Below are 12,006 nucleotides of genomic sequence, written 5' to 3' on the forward strand. Positions count from 1 at the left end.
TAGAGTGAATAAAAGGAGCTCAATAATTTAATCTGATCCCTTAGATGTAATAAGGATAGACTTAGATAAATTTCTATTGTAAAAGAAAAGAAAAATGTTTTGATAAGGGTTTGCTAGCTTAAGTGCACCCTAATAAAGAGTAGAAAAAATGATAGGATGAGTAGATGGGTAAGTAGTTGCATATTTGTAGATTTGGATGATTGATTAGATGAAGTCATAGAATTTACTTTCATTATCAAATTGCTAAAGTATGAATGATAATTGAGCATTTACACAAAGTCAAGTGATTAATTTCCCCATTCATTTTACCCTTAAGTTTACTAATTTCCCATAATCAAAGTCAAATGTACCTAAAACCTTAAGTTTAAAGGGATCAGAGCATTTCTCTAACTTCTGAAGGGATCGAACCCTTGGCCCAATAACTTATAGGTCCTAAGTACTAAAATCCCCTCATGAAAATTCACCCCCCTTCAATTCATTCATTTTCCCCTAAAAAATCCCTTTTCCTAAGGTAAAATCACTATTTTCTTAGGGAAAGTAGTCACCCCCAAGCAAACTCCTTTTCACTCAAACAACTCATAAAAACCATCTTACCATAAGTATTTTGTGTATATGAATAAAGTGTGCCAATCATGTGTTATACATTAAACTTATGGTAAAAATCCTTTTCTCCCTTTTCATATTAATTTATTAACCTTATTATCTAAGTCCCTATAGTACCCATTTTCCCTATATTTTATTAAACCCATATGTTAATATCCCGCCCCGAAGGTTGAAATATAAAATTTATTAATAAACTAATTAATGGGTTAATTAAGTCGATTAGCGACTAATTAATAACCATGACCCATCGCCGAATAAAAGAGGTTAATTAATCAATCAGTGATTAATTAATAATCTGTCCCCACCAATGAAATCATTCCCGACGTCATTAAACCATCATAATCTGAAACTAATTAATCCCTCCACACACTAAAACCCTGTCGGGCCCCTCCATTAAACCTCATATCAAATCATCGCCCCGGTCACCATGCAATCTCACCCCTGTTGATCCAACAGTCGATGCTCATATCGGGTGGCCTCCAAAGGGCGACCTTTACCTACCCAATATGGGTGGTTTTTCTATTCACCCCACCGCTACATGGTGCCCGATGAATGGCATTGGATGGCCTCCCCCCAAATCCACTTTATCCCAAAAGTGGTGCGATACGATCCCGCTTACCTCCTCCCACTAAATGACAAAATGTCACATCCCCCGCTTAATGCCAAGTTTCCTTTTCCCAGTGTACTCGCCAAAACCATTGAATTTACGAATAAAACTAAAAAACTCATTGTTTTTTGTTTTATCGTGAAAAAGACCGCTCAAACCTCCATGCAAGCACCAGAGTATGTGCAACTGTCAACCCACATCCAACTGCCAACTTGCTAAAGCTTCTAAAACTCCAAACCACCTTTCAGTCACGTATGCTTCCTACAAATAGTGCACAGTCACCATTACTCTGTTCAAGAGCCGAAACTAGGTATTTACCAAAATTCGCCAAGAAACCGTGTTTTATGTCCAAACCTGGACTCAATTCCTTCAAATTACTAAGTAATTTAGTAAGAAAATTTCCCAGCGACCCCAATACTCTGATTTGGACCCGTTTTTCCCAAATTTCACTGAAAAACCTTTGCCCCCATCCTTGAATCCATAAGAACCAAGGATTTCTACCCCAATTGCATAGAATGTCATGCCCATTTCTACTCCTCACAGGGATTTAGACCATCTTCCACTGGCAGATAAATATTTCTAGATTAAATATACCTCTATCCAAGAATCCCCTTTGAAACTATACTGCAGGTATAGAGACCAGTACCTGAACAATGCAGAATTCATAGGACTTTGGGAATCAGGTTTACCCAAATACCAGTTCCCCAGAGTTCATATCTTCCTAAAGATTATCCACTACTGCCATATGATCTATTGTCCCAACCAAAGGGAAGTAATAACCCCAAACCAGTTTGTATTGTTTACCATCACTACTGAGTCCATAAATCAAATGTTGCAGTTACAACCAAGCCAAAACCTGACCCCTCTTTCTGTTGGAGATTTACTTAATAGATTCCCTACACTCACCTCAATCAAACTTGCTAGGTTTTTCCAGACCTTCATTAGGGAAGAACAATACACTCCAAAGGATCCGCCCCCTTACATGTGGACTATTTTCTCTGATCTTGGCCGAGACATCATAGAAATGATATCTAGTGTGTTAGGCCAAACTACAAGTGAATTTTTTGATGAAATTATTGTAGCCTTTATGTCTATCTACTCTCCTGGGCAACCCCCAGCCATCATGTTTGACTTTGCTAAGTTCATTTATGATAAGATGCATGATCAATTCATGAGGATGGATAATGAAAGAGTGTTCAAATATTCCTTAGTTTTATATCATCTTTTCCTATATTATCAAGCTGAGAAATTCCTAATCACACTCCAAAAGCTTGATACCAGAGGCAACCCTAGATCGGTAGTCTTCTGGACTTCATTGATCCACCTATATGACCCTCAATATTCTTATACTGATTTCATAGATCTCTTTGTACAACCAGTGACAACTATGTTATTAGGAAGCCCTTCCCCCAGAATCAGTGTAGATATTAGGAGGGTCCTTCAGTTGTCAAAACAATATAGATTGGGGGATTGGTACTTGTACCAAAACCACACTAAAATCTGAATCTATGGATGTGAGCTAGCTCCCTACAAACTGCCCAGATACCTCCCTATGAGATTGTTTGATTTGGAGTACTACAAGAAAATGATCAATTCAGATGAGGTGCACTTTTTGAAGGCCAAGAAGAAAGCTCAACTTAGGATAAAGGATCAGCTTGTCCCCTTCATATGTAATAGTAGGGAAGCAGGAAAGGTAGCAGAGGAAATCCTCCAAAGACTAAGACTGAAACAAAGTTTTATCTGGAGATATGACCCTTTATACTTCATTTGCAATAGGAGATAGAAGAACAAATTATCTCCTTACATCTACCATAGAATTCCTGAAATTAAACAGTATGTTAATCAACTTGAATGGGTGGAAAACACTTTGGTAGAACGAGATAGCATAGAGGTTTTTGTTGATAATGTATTGATTGATTTAGATAGAATACTTGATGATGGTTCATTTGTACAGGTGCCATGAGAGTCCGAACCTCAAAGGGAATCATAGGGACACAGTGGGAAAACAGTAGAAGAAGGACCATCAAAGTAGCCAGAAGCATCAGACTAGCTAGAGGAATCAAAATAGCCAGATATTTCAGAATAACTTGCTCAAGCAGAACATACCATGAGCAATCCTCCCATTTTGCAGACTCCTCTAAATGAGGAGAGGAATCACAAAAGAGATATAGAGGAGGTCACTCCTAGTAGACCTGTTGCCCAAACTTATGTCAAGAGGCAAAGGTTAAATCCATTTTCCGAATAGGAATTTACTAAAGAAATAGTAGGAACTACAGGTGTAGAAAGCAGACATACCACTCCCTCAGGAGGTACATGAACCTTCCACCTCATAGGCTCAAATGCTAGAAACGCAATAGAGCGTGGAATTATCCCCCTTTAGAGCTCCAACTGACCAAAGTGAAGACATTAGAGAGAAATATAAAGAAATAAAGGCAAGGAATGAGATATTGAAGGCCCAAAGTTATGCATATTACCTAAATATGGCTCCAACTAATCAGACAAGGCTAATGTTAGCCTTTGATGTGAAAGAAGGAAAAATGTAGATGACTATTATGAAGCCAACTACACAACAACCCAGGTCAATTACAGACTATTTGAAAATAGACTGAAGTATTGGCAAAGGATATCCATCCTATTGACCAAATAGAATTACATAAGCAGAGTGGGGAAATGGTTTATTCCACCTTGACCAATAAGGCAATTGCAGCACACCAACTTCAAAATTCGTTGAATAATATATTAGCGAAATTCTAGTTATAGAAGGCCTCTTCACAGGCCAAAGGTACCAGAATAAAGTCCCTAGAGGACTTATTCATAGAACTAGGCCATGATCCCAAAGATGTGAAAGCTGCAGAAAAGCTTATTAAGAAGAAAAATGATGATATAGCTGCACTGAAAAAGAAGCTCAAGATTCCTCTTTTGCACCATCCTCAGACAGCCAAAGTATTGGAAACTCAGAAGGAGGAAGAGCTTATGCACTTAGTCCTTAAGCTGAATGAATAATTAAAATAAAAAAAGAAAGAACTGGATAATTTGATACAGTCAAAACATAGTGAGTTGGCCACTGCTCCTCAGACTGTAATTCCTACAATTTCTACAACAATACCCTCCACATTGGCTGCTGTGTTAGCACCAACAGTGCCACCGGCTACTGCTCTGCTAGTTATTGGTACATCAAGCAGAGGGACATCAATAGAAAAGGCAACTAAATTGGTAAAAGTCATGGAGGAGACGACCATCCAGGCTACTGAGCTCAAGAAACTTAGAGAACAAGTGTCAAGTTTGGAAACTGATTGTAAACTTGCACAGATACAGCAAAAAGAAGAAGCTCAAAAGAATCAAAGAATGGGAGAGAGAATAAAAGTCCTTGAAAAGGACTTGACACTGCAACAAACACTTGGAGACATGAAGCAAATTTTTTGGACCAACATCATTTATTCCATCAATGATGTTTGGCCATCTATTTAGGTTATTTTTTAATAGATTGAACTAGTAAAAGTGGCTACAAAAGAAATCCGTAAAACAATGGAAGAATTGGAAGATAAGCATGAAGAAGCCAACCAATTAATAACATTCCAAAATAGTAGAAACAGGTATCAACTTGATGAGTTGGAAATAGAAGATAGAACAGGAACAATTATAGAAATCAAGAAGGTTGTCACCAAGAGAAACTTTATGCTAAACCTTGAGAAAAAATGCCAGAGTATCCAAGCAAACATTGATATATTTATGACAAAGTATGGTATTTTGAGAGAAAAAAGACTTCCCAGTCCTATGGTAATACATGATAAGCTGATGACTCAAGATGATTATATTGAGAGGCTTAACAAGCTGGCCAAAACCCAAGCTAGTACTTCAGGGGTAAAATCTTTGCCCACTGGAAAGGTATTATATGATAGTCTTGAACATCTATTTTTCATAGAACATGAGGTAAAGCACTTGTTTACCAGTAGGCCAAATTTTTCTAAGTATACAGAAGCTGACGAGATATATAGGAAAATGATAAGGATGAAATTACCTGACAGTGAATGATGGAAAAAACTGATAGATTTACTATGAAGTTATTGAAGTAAATCTATGTGGTAAAACATTGTTGCCAGGTAAAACAGGTAAGACAGAGTCAAAGCGTAATAGGTAAAGAGTATCAATAGGTAGAATACATAAAGTGAATCTAGCACACAAGTATCCAGCAACTGAAAGAGCCAAATCTGAATTACAACATCCAACACAATCACAATAAAAGGGACAACAAGAAGACAGTTCTCCATTTGTCTCTATCTTCGTTCTTGAAGATATTTTTGGTTTCCTAGAATAATTATCATATTGTTATGAGATATTTGGTAACAATTCTTTTATAAATACTTCACAAAATGAAGTAATTAGGGTGGATTAAAATACATTTCTGTAGACATTTTATATTGATCTAAAGAGCTATTGTACTCAAGACTAGACTAGTTTTGCTAGATATGAAATAAAGCTAAGGGCATTTCACTGGATTCCTGTGCACAGTTGGAACAAATAAGTATTATCTCTTCATGTTTAAATATTTTTTTCTCTTAATGTTATGAATATTCATATGTGCCTCTTATAAAATCTGTAAAGTAAACAAGGAATGATATCTCATAATTAGCTTAAATGCTCTATGTTTTAACTGTTTACTTTCTATATGTTTTCTACTAAACTATCTTGGTATGGGAATTCTTAATTGCTCCCTTACTTCCGTAGTTTACCCCCACTTTTTTCCATAATAAAGGATTCTTCATTGTCATTTGATACTGATCATCCTTCCTTTCTTCATCTTAATCCTGGTTAAGGATTATTCAATGCCCTTTGCCCTAGTTAAGACTACTTCATCCATTTGAACCTGCAGATTTTCTTTTTGTTGTGCTCGTCTACCTTGTGGACTCCTACCTTAGTGATTGATCAGATCCAGTTAGGCCTCTCTTGATTGAGTCCATAGCCCAATGGCCTGAATACTTGCTTTGCCCATCTGTCTTCTTAACTCCACCACCCAATCAAAACAAAACACCAAGAGAATCAATAACTAGCCTAAAATCCTACCCAAAAAAAGGTTAAATTATAAAGAGAGAGCCCTCTCTGGAATTAGGTTGGCTAGAACCTAAATCTAAAAGATTAGTTTTGTGGTTACCTCAGACTATTCCTTGTTTGATAACTTCTAGGGAAAATATCTGAGTGATAACATAGTGGCGACCATACTGGGGACTCAAACCCCCAGTCTTAATAAACCTTTGAGAAATTCAAATTTTTATTTTTAAGCATATTAAAGGGTTTATTAGAAGTTATTTCAAAAATACATAAAATAAAATAATTAGAAAAAGCTCAAAATATGGCTTCAGGGAGAACTCACTATACCAGGGCCAACCTTGATCCAAATCCTCCCCCTGTATTTGACAATCCCAACATTATTCCAAGAATAATCAGAAGAAAAGAAAGTTCGGTAATCCGAAGACCTTTATTCAGATCCAATTCATGCCCTATTGAGTGGTTTTTCTTAGAATACCTCCCTTTTGATGACTATTTTGACAATTCCCTATTTAGAACAAAGTCTGAGGGTGAACCTGAGGACACAGTTCTAGATCTGGAATTCACAGCTAAACTTGAATTCCACAGTGCAAGCTTGTCAATTGATCGGTACCTTCTGAATTCCCCTCAATCATTCCTTACTTCTGATAGAATCCCTGAACTTTCTGAAACTACTTCGACTTCTTTTAGATCACCATTGTTTCCCCACACTTCTGAAGATCATCCCTCATCTCCATTCATACCTTCACTCCCCCATCAACCTATCACTACCCTTCAAACACCCATTACCCCTGCTACCCCAACTCCTCCTATCGTCCCAAATCCCCCTGTTACCCCAACTCCTGTTCTCAATGCTGTCCAACTTAGAGCTATGGCACTCAGATATGTCCCCCTTATGATGCCTTCTCCTCAAGCTGTCTTACCAGCAGATTATTAGAGTAAAATTACCTTATTTGATGGCACTAGAACTTACACTACATAGCAACACACAAACAAAATGACAGATTATTTCGAACTACATGAAATTGACATAGGATATGTCCAAATGAGAATTTTGGCCCAAAGTCTAGCTGGAGAAGTGAGAACATGGTTTATATCTTTGCCTCCTAAGAGTATAGATAGTTTAGAACCTTTTTACCAAAAATGTTTACATAGGTGGGAGAAGAAAAAGAACCATCTTCAAATTCTTTCTGAATATGAAAATCTTAAGAGGGGACCAAATGAAACCGTTCAAGACTACTGCACTAGGTTTAACAATGTATATAATGCGATACCACTTGACCTTAGACCTCCACCTAGCTTAGCCCTAATTAAGTTTCCAGATGGATTTGACACAGATATGGTTTTTCAACTTAGAGAAAGGAATCCCCCTACACTAGAAGACATGCAAAGTGTTGCAGTTAGTGTAGAAGCTAATCTGCTATCTAAAAGAGCTAGGGTTAGAAACAAGAGAAAAACACCCTTGAAAGATGAAACTTCGCCCTTTGATCAAAAAATGGATGCTTTAGCTAAAGGAATGGAAAAATTTAAGGACAAAATAGAAAAAATTGAAAGGAAACCTCACCGGGATAGCCAACAGGCACCTCCATTAAGGAATTTGAACTTTTGGAAGAACCAAAGCCATAACGCTGGTAAAAATGGGCATGATCAGAACATTAGACCACCTTTCCAAGAGAATTATGCTGAAACCTCCCATCAAGAAGACCCTGAGCTAGACACCTGAATCAACTTAATGGGGTTAGATGAAGAAGAAAGTATTTTTCTGACTCAGGATGACCAAGAATTATACATGCTTCAACAATTGCAAACCCAAACTGAAGAATCTTTCAATTAAAAGCAAAGGTATTACTCTGATATTTTCAAAGTGCATAAATAGTATAATTTGAGGAGAAAAAATAACACTGATGTTCCAAACCAAAACAAGAAAGCAATACCTAATCAGCCTAAGAAGGTAAAAGCTACAAATCAGAAACCTCCAATTACAAAAACTCTGCAAATCCTTTCTAGACCAAGTCAAAATCCTCCTAGTCCTATCATTGAAGATGTAACCAACAACCAACCTTCTAATGAGAAACCTTCCACTTCAGTTCCCCTCAAGGAAATAGTGGAACAATCTCCAGAAATTGTATTAGAAAATCCAATTAAAAAGACTCCAAACAATGAAAAAGAAGGACAAACTACTCAGAACCCTGTTGCTAGGACTTCTGTTGGAAATAATACTGAGAGGGGGGGTGAATCAGTATTATCAGATCAATCAAACTTTTTCAATGCTCAGAAACATATACGCTACTTCAGTTAAGTGAACCAGCGTGTACACGCTACTGTGACTAAATAAAACAGCGTATAAGAAGAAATCTTATAATTTAGTTAGATTAATCTTCAGTTAAGTGCATCAGGACATTATTCACCACATTAACAGTAAAGAGGTGCAGTATAACAGAACAGATCAAAAGCCACACACATGAACACCAAGATATAAGGTGGAAACCCAATGTGGGTGAAAACCACCTGCTGCAAGTCGTCTCTATCTTTCTTTGATATAAAACTTCAGTTTACAATCTTTTTGTACTGGTGCAGCCTTATACCAGTACGCAGGCTACAACCTGCAGAAGGCTACAACCTTCTCTCGTTCTCCAAACTTCCTTGGAAGGGAGCTCCAACCCCCTTTTGCTCTTGTACTAGCTAAGATACTAGTACGTAGGTGCTGGCCTACAATCTTCTTTCCTTCAGGTACCACTTTTCATACATTTTCAGACTGGATATTCCTGAAGCACAACATTACAATCTGAAGACTACAATTCATTCACCTTTCACAACAGATCATTGAAGCATAAAACAACCAAACTTTGAATCACTGAACCACTGAACCCTGTCAATCACCAGTTACCAGAACACAGAGCAGACTACAGAACTCTGCAATAACAGTCAGACCCAACTGTAGACCCAAAATCAAGCTTCAAAAGATATACGCTACTTCAATGAGCAAAACCCGCGTATACACGCGCTTTTACCGAAGCCAACCTGCGTACAGATCTAAAAATAAACTCTCTCAATTTGCAGCTGTACCAGACATCAGTTAGACCCAGAACATAGCATTGCGACAGTATGCAGATCTAGAAATACGCATAATCAACCATATCATGATAGTGCATTTCAAACCATTAGATCCCAATCTATCCTTAGATCTAGTCTTCCATCAACCGATGTGATCTCTCCTTGGCTTAGATCAAGCAACCCAGAACCTGCATGTCAGATCTCTTTCTTTTTCAGATATTCAAGCCTTCTCAAAAGATGATTTTGCCTAATGATATTCTTCTCCTTATATAGCCTTAGGCCTTGCTCAATACCAAGAGCCAAAACCATAGAAATCCAAAACCATCAACTTCAGAACTAGAGATCTACACGACTGTCGAGGTACTTTGGTCCAAAGACATGGGCACAAGTACCGAGGACTAACTACCATGGACCAAAAGGAAACTTCCCGACATATACGCATTTTTCTGTTCATGCATCTGCATGTATACGCGACTTATTATATAGCTCTCCTGCGTATACGCGACTTAGTATGCATATCACCAGCGTGTATACGCAACTCTGACTTAATTAACCTGCGTATATGAGATTTCTTCTTCATTATGTAGACTGAACGGAGATCTGTCATCAAAGAGAGTTGCCATCAAGGACAACACCTGTATCATAGCGCCATACCTGAGCCAAAATGCCAACAATCTCCCCCTTTGGACTTGATGGCAACCTTCAGATCCTTAGAATCATTCTCCCCCTTTGTCATCAAGGGCAAAGGGCTGTGCTCCCCCTGAGAACATGCTGATACCTCTGCTTGGCTGTGCTGAAACATGCTCCCCCTGACTGTAGGCAAGATCTGCAAAAGATGTTCTTCAACAAGAACCAAGACTTATACACCATAAGGGACCTTTCTATCACAAAAAGACTCAATACATACATCCATACTCCCTACATCAGAAACAATCAATTATATTACATCATTCATCCCAGGCATAGTGGGGAAACCAACATAGGCCGTTACATGACCTTGACATCATAAAAGAGATATGACATAGAGACAACAGATCTAGACCAAGACTTATGAAAGTCACCAGCAGCATCTGAGAAACATCTTTTTAGATCAGCAACCAGGATTTCTTTCTGAGCTCCTTCTCCTGAACCCAACAACCAAAACATCTGAATGCCAACAATGCTTTATGAGACTTTTAAGCTGCTCCCCCTGAACCTGTGCCTGCTGCACCCCCTGAAACTGTGCCTGAAGAATTCTGACATACCCATTGCTGTTCAGGACTCCAGAGATTGCCCTTGCTGTCCAGAACTTCATATACGCGATTTCTCCTGCATGAAACTGCGTATGTACGCGGATATACTTTCTGCAACAAGCGTCCAACATACACGTGACTTCCTTTTACGTAACCTGCGTATATACGCGGATATCCCTTCCGTAACCTGCGTATACCAACTTTTCTGTAGAATAAACAAACTTCAACAGCAGGATGAAGCATCAACTACTCCCAGCTTTTGTCTGAGATATTCAAAAGTTTCCCTGGGCAGTGGTTTTGTGAGAATATCAGCAACTTGTTCCTTAGAAGGAACATACTCCAACTTGACCTTCTGCTCAAGCACTTGTTCCCAAAGAAAATGGTACTTGATTGGTATGTGCTTGGTCTTTGAGTGCATGACTGGATTCTTTGAAATGCTGATTGCACTTGTATTATCACATAAGATAGAGACAGGTGGAGTGCAAGTGATTTGAAAGTCCTGCAAGGTCTGCATCATCCAAAGAAGTTGTGTGCAACAAGATGCTGCAGCCACATATTCTGCTTCAGCTGTAGATAAGGCAATCGAACTCTGTTTCTTGCTGAACCAAGATACTAATCTGGAACCCATGAAGAAAGCACCACCACTTGTGCTTTTCCTATCATCCACACTTCCAGCCCAATCTGCATCTGTGTAAGCATGAAGAGTGAGATCTGTATTTCTAGGATACCATAAGCCATAGTTTTGGGTCCCTTGAAGATATTTGAAGATTCTTTTGACTGCTTGAAGATGAGTTTCCTTTGGGTTGGCTTGAAATCTTCCGACCATTCCTACTGCATGTGTAATATCTGGTCGAGTACCTGTCAAATAAAGCAAACTCCCAATCATGGATCTATAAGTGGGTTGGTGAACTGCTGCTGATTCATCATTTGCACTGAGGCTGCATCCTGTAACCATGGGTGTACATACTGGCTTTGACTCTTCCATGCCATACTTCTTCAAGATCTGCTTGAGGTATTTGGTTTGAGACAAGAAGATACCTCCTTCATTTTGTTGGATTTGCAATCCAAGAAAATATGTCAATTCTCCAAGAAGTGACATTTCGAATTCTTTCTGCATAACCAAGGCAAAGTTTTGACTCATAGTCTCTTCATTGCTGCCAAAAATAATATCATCTACATAAACAACAAGAATTAGCAATTTGTTATTTTCAACTTTTATATAGAGATTGCTATCTGCTGATCCTTTTGAAAAGCCTTGTTGGTGAAGATATTTGTCCAACAGATAGTACCAAGCCCTTGGAGCTTGTTTGAGTCCATAGAGAGCCTTTTTCAATCTGCATACAAGGTTTGGATCATTCCCAAGAATGAAGCCATCTGGCTGCTCAATATATACTTCTTCTTCTAAGTCTCCATTCAGGAAGGCTGATTTCACGTCCATTTGAAATACCTTGAAGTTTTGAAAGCTTG

The 12,006-nt window shown here is 38.3% G+C and overlaps 1 protein-coding gene across 1 annotated transcript in view; it reads left to right on the top strand.

Annotated features, from left to right (window-relative positions):
- Positions 1-4,735: 4,735 nt before the first annotated feature.
- LOC149175373 (uncharacterized) overlaps positions 4,736-12,006 on the top strand; it is a 59,767-nt gene continuing 52,496 nt past the window's right edge. Inside the window, exons 1-2 of the mRNA XM_089421122.1 lie at positions 4,736-5,071; positions 5,311-5,319. Coding sequence (XP_089277248.1) covers positions 4,736-5,071; positions 5,311-5,319 — 345 coding nt within the window. The remainder of the gene's footprint in view (positions 5,072-5,310; positions 5,320-12,006) is intronic.

The sequence above is a fragment of the Pinus tabuliformis genome, chromosome 4_1, assembly GCF_031772625.1.
Source record: "Pinus tabuliformis cultivar Carrire ecotype Pingquan chromosome 4_1, CPIR1, whole genome shotgun sequence".
Lineage (NCBI taxonomy): Eukaryota > Viridiplantae > Streptophyta > Pinopsida > Pinales > Pinaceae > Pinus > Pinus tabuliformis.